The sequence below is a fragment of the Anopheles cruzii genome, chromosome 3, assembly GCF_943734635.1.
Source record: "Anopheles cruzii chromosome 3, idAnoCruzAS_RS32_06, whole genome shotgun sequence".
Lineage (NCBI taxonomy): Eukaryota > Metazoa > Arthropoda > Insecta > Diptera > Culicidae > Anopheles > Anopheles cruzii.
Genome location: NC_069145.1, coordinates 79,688,033 through 79,707,594, shown reverse-complemented (window position 1 = coordinate 79,707,594; position 19,562 = coordinate 79,688,033). Strand labels below are relative to the sequence as shown.

Below are 19,562 nucleotides of genomic sequence, written 5' to 3'. Positions count from 1 at the left end.
CAATCCATGTTGGCCGTTTCGAGAAACGTAAGCGAACAAGTGAGCGACTTATTATTCATCTAAGCAAACAACGCGTTTGTGACCATCGAAACAATCCACCGTTCAGGCATTGGTGGATAAAGCGGGTTTCAGTGGTGCATCGGCAAATGCGAAAAGAACATCGCAACATCGGCACGTTTTTCTCGGTACACGGCATCGCGTTGCCGTGGGTCCTGCAGCGCAAAAAGAAATCCTCCCTAAACCCGTGTGGCAGTGTGAGACTTTGGCGCTGTAGCTTAGCGAACGCAGTGACCAAGACAATGTGACTCAAGTGTGCGCGCCGTTGTATTTTGCGAATCAAAAAGAACCTGCCAATGATGCCGAAAGTGATAAACGAAGATGGAATAATATCGAACCACTGTTCCTTTGCAAGGATGTGCCGTATCACGGTGCCCGTTCGAGTGGAGCTTGGCTTTAAAGCTGCAGTGAATCAGCAACAGCATCAAGTTGGCATTGATCATTTTGTCCACTGGGCCGAACCGGGTTGTTGGGATAGGACCAGCGTGCCCATCACCCGGCGGGATCCGGAAAACTCTGGCGGAGAAAACATGGCTTTCCCATTTAAATCGCGCGAAAAGACGGGCGCGCGCGCCCGACTCAAGATTTCCGACGGTGAACCGGTGCAAAACAGTCGGTTCGTCCGCTGGTGGCTCTCAGACAGTTGAATAATAATATTACTAAACTTTTCAATTTATTAGTCGACCATTTCACGAACCATTGAGCAAATTACTGTGAGTGGTTTCGATCCGGCAGCCGGCATCTCGATTGGAGTTGGCCCGGGAGGAAGACTGCACGGACACTGCCGGCCGTAAAGGTAGGTAGCGAGCAGCTGAATCATAAACAGGTTTTGCAGGTGCCCAGCGCGTGGAAGGACATTTTATAAGCAAACTTACGGTAAACGAGAGTCTTAAGCGCCGTAAATTAAATAGCTGACACTAGCGGCCGTGAGAATGTTAATCTCAGAGGCAACTACGTAGCAATAGGACCAACAGTTTAGTGCTCCAACCACAGGATTTCACAGGACAGGAGGAACCTGAACAGGATTTCATTTACCAACGCGATTCCTGTCCGACCAGCAGCGGCCCGGTGTTTTTCCTCGATCAATGCGACGGCAAGTCCTTTTCCGGGTGTCTGTGCCCGTCACCCTTTCAATCGCCTTCAGGTCAATTGCATGACCGTTTCCCCGGAGCGGCAGTGGCTGTTGTTGTTGTTGTCGTCATGGGTCGTGCGGTCCGGCTCCGGAAGGTAGCGGAATGGTTGTTTACTGTTCGCGTAAGCCCTTCGGCCATTGGTTCGTCTGATGGAGAGCCGAGGCGCCTTCAACGGGGTTGAATATGAGTTGAAGATTAATTCAGAAAAGTCTTCAGAGGCACCAAACAAAGGCGACCGTGGCAAGCACCGTAGCCACAGCCCGGCCTGGAGGGGTTCCGGTTTCCAAGAAGCTCGCTGTGCTTTTGGTCGGAAAAAATAAAAGCTGAACGACGCCATGTGATCCATTACGTGATGAATTTCCGTTGTTCCACGGCTGGAGAGTGAGCCAGCATTATGTCCTGTGTGTTCCATTCATTATGCGGAGCAGCGGCAACCGAACGGAACCGTTAGACGGAAAATTAAAGTGCATGTTTACGAGGTAGGACGTGCCGTGCCGCGCCGTGTGCTGTTTCCTGTCCCGCTACATCGAGCACGTCTCAGGTGATTATTGCAAACTTCTTCCATAATCAGGAGTAATGTATGACACTCTCGCAAGACCGAGAGAGGGGTTTTAAAACCGGGTTCCGGGCCATTAAAAAAATAGGTTGGTGTCGTGATGATTGAAATTCCTTCGGAAAGCTTAACGCACGCCTCGTCGGATTGAAGGTGATAAGCATCTGCCGAGCATTATGGCCAACGTGGGGCCCATCCAATATTAATCGAGTTCAATACCACAGAATGGAAATGGAGTTTTCTTGTTTTTTTTTCGGTGTGTGCCATAAAAGCACATCGCCCTCGTCAGCAAAACCCTTTTCTCACATTTTACTGGTTCCGGAGGCAGCAGCAGCAGCGGCCGCAGTAGTGGAGCCGTTTTAAATTAAAATATATTGAAAACCGTTAGCCATAATGTTTACGACACGCTGGCTTCCCACCACGATAGGACAGGCGCCTGCCGAAGGTGGGAAAAATGTACGCGCTGTCGTGGCTGTCCGGGGCCCAGGTATTCTGCGTTGCTTATCCTCGGCACCGGTCCAGGTTAACGTCGTCGTTTTTTCTCCCATTTTCCCTCGGAGTACGCTTTTCCAGCTTTCTTCCGGCACCGGTGCGTTGAGCAGCCGATGACCGTCCCGGGTTGGTCCTTTTTAATAAAAGTCGGTGGTGGTAAAATGAAAAGACATTTACCACATCCGGTGGCATTATGGGAGCGCGGATAAGAAGCGAGCGCGCGCGTCGGTAGATTTGCACGTTCCGTGGTCGCTGCGGTCGCACGGCCGCACACCGAACTTTCGCTGCGGACGAAACCGACCACCGACCACCGACCGACCGCGTGTTGCAGATTGTCGCGCGATTGTGGTGGACAAGTTTGAGAGTTGGCCAGCTCACGGCTCACCGATGGAGCCGCCGTCTCTCGGTGGTGGGCTTTGGCGTAAGACGACTCATGACGATTAATGTCGTGACCGCAATTTACGACGGCGCACAAGCGGAACGTGAAGGGATTTATCTTGATCCAGCCGTGTTGGCCGTGTTTGAAAGTAATCTTACCGAAAACATCTGCCATCTGGCGCGGGCTAGTGTTTTGAAGATTATGAAAAATATTGTCCATAAATTTTAGTTTCTTCGACACTGAACGATGACGGCGCGCTGCAAAAAGCGGAGCGAAAGGCTTAGCGGGCCATGGCGTATTAATTCTCATTTTGTTCCTTCAAATGATGTAATGTTCCTCACGTAAGCCGTCACCGTAAGCCGATGGAAAGCCGACCCGACGCGATAATGAATTGTCCTTCTGCTTCATCGAACCGTGTTTCGTGTGCTTGAAAGATCATTGAAGGTTAATTTATCGGGCTACAAGAAGTTTGAGTCAAAATTATACCTTTTATATTTGGCTTTTGAAGTTTCGCTTAGAGATGTCAAACGGTTGCCGTCTCCGAGTCAGAAACTGTAGGTCTACTATGTTAAGCTCACTTTTGCTGAACGTTTCCGGAGCTCTCGTTACATGGGTTGCATGAATCGAACGGACTTGACTTTTGACGTTGCGCCTTTTATTTATATTTCTACAAAACAAAACGGGAAACACTAAAAACGTAAAAAACCTCGTGGAATACCTTTCGTTCCAAGTTGTATTTTGATGAAACAAATGTCACCGTTGCCGGTGTTGCGTTTGACTTTTTATGAAGTTTAAATAAATTCCAAATCACACGGCACTCTTGCGCCGTTTTGGGCCTGAACTTCACGGAACCATGTTTACCCTTGGTTGGTGGCCCTTGTGATGTTACATCTCGCGCGAACAAAGTCCTGCTCCCGTCTACCGTCGGGTTGGGTACGGGTTTGGTTTGCGCAATAAATTATAACCTGTATTTATTCTACCCCACAGGGCCACCGACTCGGGGCCACACTCGAGTGACCTGAGGCACCGGAGTTTTTACTACCTTTTCCTACCGGCCGTCGCGGTTCACGGTGAAGAAATGGGCCGAACTCCTCCGAACACTGTGTGTGTAGCTCAAAAATGCCGCGCCGCGCCGCGAAAAAACTTTACGCGTTTTTTCCTTCAGCGGCCCAGGATAAAGAGCGGTGCGAACGTTGCGCAAACATATTCCGCGACGGTTATTACCGCGCGTACAGATTTATATCCGACGATAATTTCCACCTGTCAGGGGCAAGTGAAACAAATACAAATTTATTGCGGTCGTTTAACGCGATCGCCGCCACGGTCGGCCGTCAGCGACGCCGCGCCCGAGAAGTGAGTAGCGCCCGGAAGAAACATTACGATGAGCACGGCAACATCATTTTAAAGCATTCAGATGTGCTCGGGAGGAGAAAGCGAAAGTGATGAATCAGCGTCAGCTTGAAAAGGGTTTTTGATTTATGGGGCTCGAAGCGATAAAACGGTGCCTCGAGTGACGAGAGAAGTATCGGAAAAGAAGCGAGTTCTAGTCCCGAAAGACATAATTTATGGACCAATTGACTCTCACGTTCGATAGCTAATCAAACATCGCACGGTTATAATACTGTCCAAATGGAAAGGCATTTATCAACGTTCAGTTCCCGTAAATGACTCGAGTAGTTAAATGGTACCCAGCATTTATACTTACGATAAACTTCCCAAAAAATCGCTCAATTTTTGATTCGTGTACGCAAATCGATGTTTCAGATTGCTTCGCTCCTCGTTACCGTCGGCTGGTAATGTCCACGTGCGGCGGCCACGTCGTCATGGGAGTATTAACAACCGTACTTTATTTGGCCATTCCGGAGCGCTTCGTTCGATCTGTGTCCAGCGTTTCATTGATCTTTCCCCGACCCGCAGGCGGCCCCATTCGCAGCTCATGACACGATGCGATGAGCTTTGGGGGCCACCCAAATGAACCTTCCGGAAAAGGTTCGTTTTCTCACACCCCGCACCCCGACGGAGTGCGGCCACCGTGGATCGGAGCGCAGATTGGCAAAGCAAATGGTGCCGCTGCCTGGGTTTCTGTTCCGAAAATTCGAGAGCGACTCCATCGACTGATTTCCCAGGGCTGCCATAAAGGCATGAAAAATATTCTAATCTCAAGGTTCGGGTCGGTATCGTAAAGTGCTCCGAATGATTGGCCGCCCAATCCGCCGGTGGCTGGGAGATTTAATTGGAAAACCAATCTCCGAAGCGAGACAAAATGTCTGCTTCCGTTAGACCGAAAGCGCGCACTCCCGAGAGAGAGAAAGAGAGCGAAGAATTGTGACTGTCGTTGTTGTTCAATTAAATTTCAGCATCAAACAATGGCTCGCGCGCCTGGCTCTGGCGCCCGGGTGTCCTCGCGCACGCTGCATAATATAATCAGAAACATTGTAAATGTATATGAATAATTAAGTTTCCCATGGCCACGGCTCACCTTCGCGCGATGGAATGTAAAGTTTGGCGAACGGGAGCCATATGTTGCGGCACACCGGAACCCCGGAACCCGGGTGAGTCGTTAAAGTGTTCCCTCATGATGGAGGCGCCCGGTACTTTTGCGTACTTCCGCACCAACGTCACGCACCGACGCCTTCGCACCTCTGGTGCTGTTGGCGTTCGAGCGTTGATGCGTAGTGCTTCGATTAGCTCGACCTTCCCCTTGATGAGGTTGAGCGAAAATCAAATGTTCTCTCTTCCGGTGCCGGTGCTACAGATGGGGGACCCGGGAACTCATTAAGAGGCGGGTACAATCCCAGTAAGATGAAGTGTAAAATTGATTTAATGACAGTGTATTGGTGGTAGGATTTATGTTCAGAAAAATTTGGGTTCCTCCGGGCTTGGCAAATTAATATGTAAACCCGTGACGACCATTTTTATTCATCACTTACGTCCTCGTCCTCTGGGAAACAAGCGGCTCCAATACTCACGTCAAGCACCATTACGTGTGGGTCACCACGCGGTTTCGCCTCGGTTCGGTTGGTTTTTATCGACAGACGGACGGACGGAAAAACGAAAGGCAAAGCAGTGACGGCGCTGCTTTCATTAATAAATTTGCATTTTATTCATAAATGTATCCATCACCCCGGGGCCGGCACCCGGGAGCAGTCGCGATTGACGGCGATTGGCATTCGGATTGGTCTATAAATTGTTCTTTTTTGCTGTGGTGCCTGTTTGTGGCGGGCAGCGCCATCTATTCCCAGACGCGTGTGTCATCCTCTGTTTGAGTGTGTGTGAACCGGGTTGCAGAGACTCGATGTGCGTCTGTGTGCACGACGCATCCCCATGGCAACGGCCGGACCGTTTATCGCTTTCCATTCTCTCTCAATTATTGTTCCATTGTTGATCGTACATTGTACACGATCGCGATTGTACGCTTTGTATTAAATATATTTTCCCTTTTCTCGCGTTCGATTTGTTTGTCCGACGATGGTGGATTGCACAGTTTGCAAATGACGCTTTTCGGCCTTTTACTCGGATCTGTTCGGAGGTTGGAAAGGATGAGTGATAATGGGCGATCGAGGCGCCCCCTAGTGACGATTTTGTTTCAGTTTGGTGATTTACATGGCGGACGATGATTGGCGATGATTTTTGACTGAGCTGCAACCGTTTCCGTTTCCCTTTTCGCTCTATTAGTTGCTATCAGTATCTCTGAGTATGTGCACGTATTCTTTAGATTGACTGCTTGCGTGTGTGTTTGTGTGTCTTTGTTTTTGTGATTTTTGGTTGATAGTTGTTGCTAATTGTTGGTTAGTTTTCGATTATGTTTTCCTACGGTTTTTTGCCCTGTTTGCTGATCGCTGTTCGCTTCCGTTTATGGGGTATTCACATTTGTCCGGTTCGTCTTTCGTGCTTCGTTTCGCATTGGGTCATCGCCCTCTTGCCCGTATGTACAGTGTTTCGGTTTGCTTTTTATTTTTGCTAATCTCCTATGTACAATATATTGATTTTACTAGCTTGGCCAAGAAGGAGTAACTGTATTTATATCTTTTCTTACACTTTCGCACACCGTGCCGCCGCCTCAGCGAGTCCAGTTCTAAACAAAACCAACGGCCCCCCACGATTGTCCCCTCAACAGGCTGGCTGGTGGCTTTCCATCCCTCCACATCTTCACATCGTAACTTTAACTCAATGTCAACACAATTTTCCCTATCCGATCGCCTATTCGCTGCCTCTTTCATTGTCGTAGAATTCTTTGCAACTAATCAACGTTTGTTCTCTAGCTAGCCTACACTGGTTGTTCCATTGGTTCTCTCTCTCTCTCTCTCTCTCTTTCTCTCTCTCTCTCTCTCTTTCTCTCTGTCGCTCGCTGAACTATGCCCGTAGTATTTACAGTGAACAAGCTTCCTCATCGTCGTCATCGGTGCCGCCATTGGTCTCAAAAGTATCAATTCCAGCAGCAACTTGAAGCTTCCGAATTCGTGCATTCGTGGCTTGGCGCAATGAATCCGCACGCTGCCCTTACTTTCGATCAACTTCCGGGCCTCTTCCGACTGGGGGTTGGAGGTGGTTTCAAGGGCCTTCAGGAGATTGCCGGAACACCGAGCTTGGCCAGATTCGACAGTGTGGTCAAATCGTCCGGCTGGAGACGCAACGCCTCCCGGTAGCTGCTGGCCGCTTCCTGTGAGCGCCCCAGCAGATGCAGAATCGCTCCCAGGTTGGTGTGAGCCCGGGCTTCCTGTGGTCTTAATTTCACAGCCTACCGGAGGCCACAGTGCGAAAGAGAGAGAGAGAGAGAGAGAGGGGTAAAAAGAGTGGTTAGTATCCGGGGACCGTTCCCGGGGGGTTGCGGTTCGGTTGGCTCACCTGACGGTACCATCGTTCGGCTTCCGGTTTGCGGTCGTGCAATCGGAGGCTCGATGCTGCGGCCACCACAAGCGCGTAGTCTTCCGGGGCTAGCTCGGCCGCCTGCACCCGGTACGGGAATGCCTCGTCGGTTCGGCGCTGCGATGACAGGAACTCAGCTGCAAATAATGCAAATAATTTTAACGCAAACGGTCAAAGGACTTTCGACTTTTGGGGGGTGGGGGATAATCCCAACGCGAACGCCTGGTTCCGACCGAAATTCAAAACTAGTCACTCTCGTATGCGGTGACGTCCCGGCATGCGAGCGGTGTCTATCGATCCGGATGTCCGGGCGGATGCGTTCGCTGCACAATCCCTAATTGGACACTTGATATTTTGTATTTCAGGTTCAGATTTTTCCTCTAACAATCTTTTCAATTATCTGCCCTACCACTGCGACGACGAGCGGGTTTTTTCACGTCCACAGAACAGAGTATCCCAGGGAGGTTCCGTGTACGGAGCAGCTTTCAAGTGCTTCCAGCACAACCGCCACCAACAGCAACCAGCTGCCATTCCGGAGGGTTGTTATGCTTTTCTTCGAGCACACAAACTTGGAACCGGGAAAGGAGAAAACACTCCCCGGGTAGCTGTCCCACCGCCCGCCGCACCCAGGCCCCCCACATATGCACAATATGGCCAAACTCGGGCCCAAGAAGCGATACTAATGATGGTACATCTTATGCATCCATTCCGTCTGACGACGCCGGAAAACATGACATCTATGCGCCGGAAGAAGAAGCAAACCGGCCGACCGATGCGGGGGGTCAAGATACGATCAATCCGGTTTCGCAATCCGATCGTTATCCTTGCACTTTAAATCTCGTTCCTATCGGGCTAGTTACTGGCGCGCTTCCATCGTGTTTTCTTTCAAATCTTGTTCAATTTTTTCTTTAACTTCGGCTCAAACAATGCCAGACCGAATGATGTGCATACGATTGGTGGCTCCGGTGCCGTTGACTTCGGTTCCTTCCGGTTCACCCCACCCCCACACGGCGACAGCTGCCGGATGCTTACCGTAATGATGGTGAACGCTGGCATCGTTTGGCGCCAATCGGAGGGCTCTCCGGAACCACTGCTCCGCTTCGGAGGTTCGACTGCTCTGTAGGTGGTTAGGTGGACGGGAGAGAGAGAGAGGGCCGGAACGGTTCCGGATCCGGAGCGGCACAAAAATACCATTCAGAAGTTAGATCGAGAGAGAGAGAGAGAGAGCGCTATGCAGGCGGCAGGATACTTACATTTCGTGCCAACATGGTGCCGTACGACAGATGGGCCGCTATGTGGTCCGGTTGTGCCTCGAGTGCCGCACGTTGAAACCGTTCCGCCTCGGACCACTGGTTGAGACGGGCAAAGATATCGCCCAGACGGTGGTAGATACCCTGCGAAGAAGGACAATCGAAGGTGGGAGCCTTGTTAGAGAGCGATGCACGAGCTGTGGACGTCATCGTCTTGAAACGCGGAGGTTGCTGCGATGTTGACAAGTGGTGTAAGAAGACAACATCCTGTGACGTTTCCTCTTGGTACGCCACAGACAATACATGGGCTGAAAAGTCGCGGGCTTCATTCAAGCGAAATTTCATATCTGTGAGGAGTCCATTGTCACATATCGACGAAAGACTTCCGGTTTATTACGTTTGAAAATGACCAACAGTGAAAAGTGAGAAATCACGGTACCCACTTTGAACAGAGCTTTCTCACTGTCAAAGCGTTGTCTAAACGTTGAGAACCGGACTGTTAAAAAGATGGCTGTACCTGTCGATTGGGACTTCCCAGTTTTGCTGTTCATTCGTCATTACCTTGTGTTGACATCAGGTAACTGATTTCAGGTCGAAAAAAAAATTATTTCGGTTTACAACCCATCATTGAAGGGGTTAGACTATGTCAACTTTTGTGCCTTAAAATGACGTTTTGCGGGGATTATAATTTTTCTGCTCCTCTTGAAGAAAACGGAATCGCATTAAATGCTTGTCGGGACTTATGTTTGGAACGACCATAAAGTCGTTATTCTTATCCAAAATGGAGGCGCCTGGTGGCCGGTGGGAATCCAAGATTTAGCAGAGAGATAGGAGAAATGCATAGCTAGCGATGGCACATACTAGGCTGAGTATAAAGTTTTGCGGGTTGATACCAGAGGTCGATTCACATACGTTCATATGAAGAGTGTACCAATATAGCAAAACAAAATTAGGCTCGTAGCAGCGCCCTCTGCTATCGATTCGCAAAACTTTATACACAGCCTAGTACTTTGAATAAAATAGTAAATTGCAATAAAGATTTATAAATTTTTGTGTGTGTTAAAAGCAGTCTGATTCTCAATGCATGCACTTACAGCATAGCCAATGCATAGCTCAATACAGACCTCAATGCATAGCCAACAGGTTCTATTGATATCTTTTTTTTATGCAATTTAAACAGCTCTCTTTTGAAGGTTAGTACTAACTTAGATAGCGGTGAATGCAATAAGACTAGCGCCATCTATGTGCTGTGGGGCCGAGACTATTCGCCCCAAGTGTTAGGTAGTAGGCCTCGCCGCACAGTCGATGGTAGTTCGGGAGTTTAGAGAAACTTCTGTGCCGGTGTCTAGTTCATTTGATTGCATATTTGCATTACTTTCAATAAACCGTGCCAACCGTCACTTACATTTGCGAAGAAAAAGAGTGCCATGAAATCGGTTGAAAACGCGACCATCTCAGTTCCCAGGTCCCAACATTGTCGCGCACGACATAAAGCGTTAATAACCGTTTGGCGTAACTATCGGTGCCCGATCGGTGTGGCGTGAAGAAAAGGTTCATTTTTCAAATTCCGTTCGCCCCATTGCTCGGTGGCGATGCAATTTTCCCTAAACGATCGGCGTTGGCCGACAATCGGCCACACAGAAAACCAATTTAGCGGACCATGCGGGCGCGCGCGGGACAGCTCCGGTTGGCCCTCCCCAGTTGGCCATAGCGCCGTTATTGCTCTGCGCGGTGCTCACCGCGCTCGTCCGGCACAACAACAACGGCAACACGTTCGGCACATTTAGATACGCCCCAAATACCCTCCATACAATGGCATTAGGAGGGGGGGTCGTAATAATTCCGTGACCCACACCGGAGTCCGAACGAGTCCCGGTCCCAGTGGCCGCTGAGCAAATAATAAGAAGGACGCATTTTGTGAGCGGAAAAATATGTTGGACATAACCGTAAAAGTGCAATTGTTCCGCTTTGCTTGCCCCATCGGGGATTCCGACACCGACTTTCGACGCGCCATTTCGACGGGGCGGCGGCGACCGCTAGCCCCTCTCCTCCATTCTGCCGTCGACCAGCAGCGGTTGGTAAATTAAAAGAACCCCGCAAGAGTGGTGGTAAGTCAACCCGCGCGAACGAATCTCCCCGTAAGGGAATCGGAAATGCGAAACGGAAATGCTCTTAGACCGTTTCCGAGCCCGAGCGCCGGTCGTTATCGGTCGCCGGTTCCGGGCGTGACACCGAAAAAAGCGGGAATCGACCGCGGGAGTGGCGAGAACCACGCGGATTGCAACCATCCGCGGCACCGCGGATGCATCAGACGACCGGAGCCCGAGGACCCGACACAGCCCGCGGCGATGGTGGTGAGATTCTAATTAGAGCCGATTATCCAATTATTTCCAGCATCTGTTTTCGGACGATAACCTGCGCTTTTCCGGTGGCAACCGGTTCCGGTTCACGATCCCATGCTCCGTTCGGTTTCTTTTTGTAATTAAACCGTGTAAGGCCCGTCACCGTTAAGGAAGTGAATATGTCGCGAGGCGTTGGGAGCGTGAAAAGGGCGCCGTCCGATGATGATTAGCATTCACACTCCACTCCAGGTTCGGGCCCCAGCAAACTTTCGCCAAACTTGCCCGCACCACAAGCAGACGGAGCGGGCGACGGATGCATGGCCGGAAAAGGCATGGCCATCAAGCAGACGACACCGGGGCATCGTTGCAACCCATTAGGAAGATAATTTCGTGGAAAGTCGAAAGTTTTTCGTATTTTTCTTGCACCAAGACGCCCGTCCGGGTTGGGTCGTCGAGGTCGATGGAGAAGAAAACTCGGCGTCTTCGTCGGTGGTGGCCCGAACCCAGTCGACCGGTTAATGGGAATCGTAAGGTTGGCCAAATGGTTGCGAAGAAAGATATGTCGCACGGCGTGCTTCGGTCTGCAGAAACGGGCCACACAGTTTCTTATCGCACCTTGGCCATTCGGATGGGATGGCATTGGCCTCATCACCTGCACCACCACCACCATCCTCTGTTCGGGGTGTGTTTGTGTGCGCTTGAAAGGACCACCACCACCACCCGGGAGGAACCCGGGGCTCCGTATGGACAATTTAATTGATTATTTTATTTTATTCGAAGTCATATAAAATTTAACGGCGCAATTTCGTATCATCGCCTCGGCGAGAGTGGCGTGAAAATGAGGCCAATTCGGCGTCCCGTGGCGGCGGGGTGGTGGGATAAAAAAATGGAGAGCCAATTTCCTGCCATAAACATATCTTTATCGGGCAGCCCGCTGAAGTGCCCGGTGTCCCGGAACCACGGGCTACCTGACTGGTGGCCACAAGAGCCCGGGAAGAAGAAGAAGGTATCGAAATGGTCCGATAGATAAACGTTTATTGCAGTGTGAATTGAATTGGTGAGATTGGGATTTAAAGTCTAGCTTTATAACGTTTCCGGCACCCGCGGTGGGTCATAAGAATATTTGATCGATGGGAAGGCCCCAAAGATTGCTAACACAGCTAATCGCTACACACGCGCCCGTCAAGGAATGTACTTGATTTTTCGGAAAGGAACTCTTGGAGTGGAATTCCCTTTTCGGGACCAATAACGCCGAAGGAAAGAGCTTTAAAGAGAGCCATGAGAGGTTTTTCAGCAGATGTAGGTGCCTTTAGTGGCCGCAGAGTGGCCACAGAGCGACCGGCAAATGAACTTAAGTTGTTCCGAAACGTCCGACCGGTTCGGATGGGTTGACAAACGGCCCTAGCTTTGCTGTTATCGGATTGACATTTATTTTGGGAAAATTGTTTCCACCAGCAAACCCCACTTTTGACGTGTCATGGAAAAGGAGCTCAAAAGAGAGCGAGAGAGAGAGACCGCGGGTAGCAGAGCAACAGTTTAACGCAACGCGTAACGGTTCGGACCAGCGGCGGAAAAAGGAGTCACGTGAATGAACCCTCGGCGAGCACTGCGCTCACGGGGAACTCGGCTCGGCACAGGACATGCGCATCGCCGGCCCCGGCACGGGAAAGCTTAGGGTTGACATCGACCGTGTTTGGTGTTCGAAAAGTGAGTGCAAGCTTTCGGCTTCGCTGGTGGTGGTTTATTTTCCTTGCAAACTCCGCATCTCCGCGACCGACATGTTACGGACATGTTTTTCCAACCAACCAACTCGCGCTCGCGCTGAATCGCGTTCCACCGTGGCCATATTTCTCTCCGCAACTAATTATGAATAAACTTGTTTTCATAAATCACATCACGTCGGGGCGCGTTAAATGCAATGGCCACCAAGCGGGTGGCTGTTTCCGGAAGCCACCCTGGGACGGTCTTTGAAGTTTGTTTCGCTCACCGTCGCAGTTTCCGTTGCCACGCGAAGGGCAGGCTCAGGCTGCTGAATTCTTTTAATGAAAGTGTTTTTTCCGTCTTCAGGGCGATCGTAGATTGTCGGGGTCAGGTTTCTTGGAAAATCTTCGTCCCTGGCCCAAAGGGTTCTTCCTTCCTTTCGTGCGCCGTTTGGGTTTCGGCCCATAAATGTCCCATCCACCGACGGCACCGGCACCGGCGGCGAAACATGACAGCCAAACGCCAGCCAAACGACGGAATGGAGTGTTTTGTACTGTACTGTGGAGATAAAAAGACTTTCCTTTCGGCGCGGGGACACGGCACACTCAAGTGTAACCGTTTGCAACTTGGTTGTCACAGATTGCGTACCGAACGCGGTGGGCTTTTTTCGCACTTCGTGGTGAGCCTTCGGGCGGTACAAGGAACCCCGACTCCCAGGTTCGACTTCTGTAGGTTTTCGCTCGCTCTCGCAACCGGAACAACGCCACCTTCGGGTTGGTTGGGAACGAAAACTTTCACTTGTTGGATTTGCGTAAACAAATCGCGGTTGTCGCGGCAGAGAAAATGGTGGTTTGTAAATATTTTAATACTTTCGCGGAACGCTGCACAACATGTATATTTGTTGGCGGCCGAGGCGTGAGATTGGATTTTTTTCCCCACCGGGATTGGTGCTCTTATCGTGCTAGGTGATAAGAATCGGATTCGTTGGGCGATTCGAGGAACTCGATTGGAGTGCTCGGTGCAATGATGTTTCATCAACGATCGCGGTTCTAACCATCGTTACTGAATGCTCGGTGGAATGTTATTAGTTTTGTAACATCGACATCTGGTTGAATAATTTCCGACATTCCATCGCCCGGGGGCCAGAGAGCTCTAATGTTGCATATTTTACCCGCTTCTCCTTTGGCTTCCCCGCTTGGTGTCCGTCGATCGGCAGGATGCCACCGCCGGGGACATGGACGAAGTTTTTCGGCAATGCTAAAGCAGCGGGAAAATTGTTGGATTTACCATCTGGCTCCGAATGTGCTCTGGGTGCGGCCCCTTAGCTCCCGGAGCGACGAGCATTATGTTTCAATTCCATCATCATCAGCCTTCTCCTTCGGTGGCCTTGTGGTGGTACACACATTTTGATACGATTCTTGCTGCCGGCTGCTGGCTTTTGAAAGCCGGCCACTGGCCGGCACCGAAACCCGTCCGTTTGCTGCTGATGATGGAAAAGTTTCATCCTCGTGGCATACTAAGGTGTCGAAAAAATATCGGGAAATTTAACAAAAAATCGAAAGTTCTGGAAAGTTCTGTATGGGAATAGCCTTAAACACATTCCATGTTTCGGCTTCTATCTCATCTGTATTGACTGTAAAATCCAATTGGTCTCTTGAATTTAGCGAATAGTCAGAAGTCTCATGGTGCTAAATCAGGCGACTACAATGGTTGCAGAACGATATGGCAAAACTGGTCTTTTTCACAGAATCACGCAAACGACGCAGTATTCTTTGCAGTTTGGGGCCGGTTCATGATGCACCATCTCACGATAATAAAAGAAAGCTGTTTCCTGTTCCCGTTTTGGCCACAGTAGTACAGTTTCAAGCGAATCACGGGCACTGCGGCCTTCGGAAACGTTATGTCGTTATTTTCTTTTCGGTAAGTTCCCTCATTCGGGATGGCCTCAAGGGCCGTTGTGTGCGGGTAATGAAACAATTTTGACGAATGGATGGGCTTGCGAAATTAAAAAAGGCGTTAAAGTGGCGTGGAAAGTGGAATAAAATGATGCACACATTTTCCACCCGGCCTATCCCGGGTGAGTGGCTGCAGCAGCATCGATTGCACATCCCCGTAGGCTACGTTCCCTGCGTTCGTTCCCTTGGCGACGACTGGCAGGCACATTCCCTCGATCCCGCGCGTCTGTGTGGTGGAAATGGAATAAATTTTAACATTTCTCAAACCGAAGCGAAAATCTGACAGCCGACGGGTATTGCTGTGAAAAAAAAACTGGCCACTTGACACCACTGTGAGATGGATAAAAATTCATGGAAAACCGTAACCGTCTTCTGGTCGGTGTATTAATCTAAGTTGGTTTCCAGCGAAGCAAGGGCACGTCAGGCAGCAAGCTTAAAGAATCAAGAGCGATGGGTTGCTTCGATGTTGCCAAGCCACCGGCCTCTGCCGAGTTGCTCATAAAATGTCGAGAAATACTGTCGATCTAATAAAACTAAACTGCACCGAGCGGATCTCCGGCAGCCGTGTGAATTGTGCGGCGACCGGGCGACGAGGCCGATGCGGTCCAGGCTCGAAACGATCCCTCCGCCTCCGGAAGCGCCCGGAGGCCCTCGTTTTAGCCAGATTTTCCCACCGCGGTTGTGTTGGTGTTGGCGCGCACGCTGTGTGTTATAAGACTAATAAAATTTCCAATTTATACAACGTAGGTAATAAAATAAGGATGAAGGTTTTTCGGTCGCTTTCTCGGGCTATTTTTTCCCACTTGTTTGCCCTGGCGAACCGACTTCGAGTACATCTTGTGTGTTGAAAAAGGATTGCGCAGTTTTCGGGCATTCAAGTTGCCTGTCGCTGAGCGTCTTGGAGAAGCAAAAAGAAAAAGATGAAAGTGTGTCTGGCTCAATATGTTCATCCCCATAATCCGCGCTGGCTCTGGCCGCGTGGCACCAAGTCGCAATGTGTGAAGTCCTCGGCCCTCGGGGGCGGTGCAAAACCGCCTCAAGCCGGAAGCTTGCGGGCAAACGATCTGGGAATAGTGGAGTGGCCGTCCACCCAGAAACCCGGGCGGGCAAATCGACGACGCCTTAACGAGGCGGCGTCGGTAGTGAGAGTCGAAAAGATGACGAAAGTTTCGCCTAGACAGAAGTAATATGCAGCTCCGTCGCGCATAAACACTCCTTTTCTAAGCCCCGGTGGTTGCCGATCCATTTTGCACCGGAAATACCCGTGGGCTGGGCGAGGAAACCGTGCACCGTGCCCAATGAAGACGGAGAAACGAAAGTGTACGAAAGGAACGAAGGAAATCTCCGGCCACATCCGCCAGCAAAGGGGCAGCACACGGCGGCTAGCCTAGCCGGGTGCGGCGATGGCAATAACTATAAATATGAAACGTCACCGGCACACGAACACACGAATGATGGTGGTCCGCGCAGGGCCGGGGCGGTGCCCGTGGAGAGACCGAGTCACGTGAAAGTGTTTATAAAAATCTCTGATATCCGGATTTGCTGCTTCCGGTGATAATTTTTCGCCGCACCACTCCACACCATCGCCGCGTGTGCTCGATGTTTCTCCGTTTCCGGCCACACAGCTGTGTGGCCGGAGGCACACACACACAAGCCAGAGGGTTCACCGAAAATACACCGGAAGGAAATCATTAAAAGCTTTTCAACACTTCCTGCTCCGAGGGGCGCCATTTACCGGGGGGCCCAGCGACGGCCAGGGCAAGCGGTGGCACGCGGTTCCAAATTAGGGTTGAAGGTGTGAAAGTGTTTGATTTGGTATAAGAAAGCGCCACCATCCGGCTGGTCGTGTTGGGGGGCGCCATTTCCTATCGCTGCAGACAGAAAGGACCCGGTGCGGTGCGGCGATGGTACTCACTTGCGGTGGATAGCGCTCGGGCAGTGTGTGGAGTGCCTCGCGGTAGATGGCCAGCGCACGTTGCAGTTTTCCCTGATCGGCGTACAGATTGCCGAGCTGCAGCAGTGCACTGATGCGGGCATTTTCGTGAGCCGGTCGATCCCGCAGACCGGCGCCGTCCAGCTTCGAGCCCTCGCGCAGGACGCTGGCCGCTTCCTGACAGCGGCCCAACGCTATCAGTGAGGTTCCCAGGTTGAGATAGGCGACTGTAAACGGCAAAAGGAACGGACAGAAAGGGTTAGACAAATGCTGTAGCTTAGCAACGGAGGTTATATGAGTCACTTATCTAAGAACACTTTACTCAATTAAGACATCAAAGAAGGCTACGGTTTTTTGAGTTGATGAAAGTTTGACAAAGTTTTCAGTTCAATTTGGGCCTTTCAATTTCATCCCTATTTGAGGAGAATACAGGTAAGACTTATAGCGGCTAATTGAGTGAATAGCAGCATAAATTCGATTCTAGCCGTGGCTGTCAATATTTCGGGTTCCGTGGTTTGGACTCATGAATTTGATCCATGTTCCATGGCCAATTGTAAAGTTGCTTGGAGAATCTTTCAAATATGTTTACTGATTGCTTTAGAGTCCATTTGAGTCTCAAGTTTCATGCCATTTTTGGTGCACTTTGTGCCTTTAACTCGAAACATGCAGGCGCGAAGCTCTATTGAGGCGCCTTCAAGTACGGCTGTGCTTGCGCCTCTTATCCCGTAATGAGTCGCAGCATAAATTTTCCCAAACACGGAACACGGTATACGGTGCCTCATACAAAGGAAACGTACACCACAGGTAGAAAATCGGTGGCCACCATAGTGTGCGCTTTATCTTGCGGCTGTATGGCGCTGGAATTGTGTGCCCACGCCTGAAGGATGATGTTTACGTATTACGGTACCGTGTGGATTGCTTGCCCGCTCGTGTTCGCTCACCGCGCGCTCGGTTGGCTCCGAAAGCGCAAGCCGCAAGCCTTTTAACGTGATTTTACGACGAGTGAAATCGTAAAAAAGAGCAACCCGGCCTAGCGTGGACCGGGGGGAAAAATCAGACCATCATCAGCCGACGGAACGGTGGCCACGGAACGGTGGCACCGCATCAACGTGCAGATAACTCCCTCTTTCCGGCAGGCGGCGGCGGCAGTTCGCTCGTTTGATGCGGGATCTTGGGCATGCAAAAAGGAGACACATCCTTCTCTGTGTGGGGCCCGTGTCCGTAGTTTTTGCTTCCTCCATTTTGCTACCTTCAACAACGACGCGCCTCTTCGCGGCCCCACTGTGCGTGTGTGTGTTGATGATGTTTTCAGAGAAAATGCTATAGTGTTGCAAGTGGTGTAATCATAATTACTATGAAATATTAAATGAGGAACGGTGAACGTCAGGAACTGGCGCGGCTCTCGTCTCGGTTCCCGTATGCTTTCATCTTCCGTGGCTCGGTACGTGCGCTTGTGCAACGTCGTCGTCGTCGGGCACTCGAACCGGTACGTGGATGGGGAGGAAATTTCACCGTTTTTAACCCGGGTTTGGTACACGCTGGCAACAAAATCCCGATGCTGATTCAGCGAAGTAAAGCGAACGCGGTCGCAACGATGATCGCACTGACACGGAGGGCCGAGCAAAGTCAAGTATCTTATGAATATTCGAGTAAGCTTTTGATCAACGCCTGCTAACAGCAATTAATAAAAGTGACAGCACGCGAGCAACGCCACAAGGACGCGCTATAGGGAATGATCCCTTTTTTGTTTCGAAAAAAAAAGTTTCATTTTATTGGTTTTGTTTGCAGCACACCCTCCGTAATGGAGTAGGGCTTAACGGCGAACCAACGCCCCAACGCCTTATTTTGCACTCCGAAACATTACGGAATGAAGTCCACCCATCTGTGGCGCGGTGGAGATAAAACAAAACACGGCACAACACACGCGCGCGCGCGCATCCCTGTTGTTGATTGCTAAATGATCTGTGGAAAATGAACAAATGGGAGCTTTCCGCACAATTGAGTCCGGAGTGCTGGAGGAAGTTGATCCAACACCAGGGCCGAGACCATGTGAATGATTTTTGCTCTCTACAGTGGAGCCGTTTTTCCGGACTCGAGGTGTCAGGCTTCAATTTGTGTGTCCTAACGAATGTTGTACTTCGTCCGGCGAGCAAGACATATTCCCCGCGTCACGTCACACATGCCAGAGCGTGTGTGTGCCGGGCTGATCAGTAAATCTGATCACGTCCTCGAGGCCCACCGCCCAGAGAAGCGCCTTCTGACGCAGCGTTCCGTCCCGCCGGGGACACGGGGCGAATGAGCGAACGGACGAAAGTCACTGTCTGCGCAGTTGCCTTCGAGACGTTGCGATGTCCTCTGGGTGGGTTCACGACAGAAATGCACGGAAAGATGAATCGCTTCTTTTGGAAGCGATTTTTTTAGTTCGTTCTTCGCTTTTCCGACACAGCCACCGGCTGGCGGCTCCATTTCTTGAGTCCACCTCCGCCGGACCTCCGCCAGAGCGGCAGCTAATAGCCCCGGCAGCGATAGCGCAAGTGTGTCCACATTTTCTTGAGAATTAGAAACCGGGCCGGCGGCGGCTCTGATCACTTGCTCACACTGGCTTCCTTCCGGACGGACCGGGGCCCTCGGTGGTCGACGTCCTTTTTGGTCGGTGCCGGGCGCGTCGGTGTATCAGCGCCGGCATCGTGCAGCCATCATAAATATTAAAGTCTGTTAGCCTCGTCGGTTTCGGGGGCACCGACCACCGCTGCGGGTTTGTCGTTGGGGATGCTCCGTGACCGTTCGCTTCGTCGTGCGAACGTGAGGACCCGTTTATGACGTTTATTCAATGCATTCCCGTTTCTGGTGGGCGTTCGGTCGCTGCCCGGGCATCGTCCTTACGGCGGAGTGCGCCGGACG

General features: G+C 50.9%; 1 protein-coding gene across 1 annotated transcript in view; it reads right to left on the bottom strand.

Moving 5' to 3' along the window:
• Positions 1–7,175: 7,175 nt before the first annotated feature.
• The window catches only part of LOC128271083 (protein O-mannosyl-transferase TMTC2), a 101,196-nt gene continuing 88,809 nt past the window's right edge, over positions 7,176–19,562 (bottom strand). The window contains exons 7-11 of the mRNA XM_053008519.1: positions 16,644–16,888; positions 8,734–8,874; positions 8,513–8,597; positions 7,460–7,617; positions 7,176–7,352 (exon numbers count right to left, since the gene is read on the bottom strand). Coding sequence (XP_052864479.1) covers positions 7,176–7,352; positions 7,460–7,617; positions 8,513–8,597; positions 8,734–8,874; positions 16,644–16,888 — 806 coding nt within the window. The remainder of the gene's footprint in view (positions 7,353–7,459; positions 7,618–8,512; positions 8,598–8,733; positions 8,875–16,643; positions 16,889–19,562) is intronic.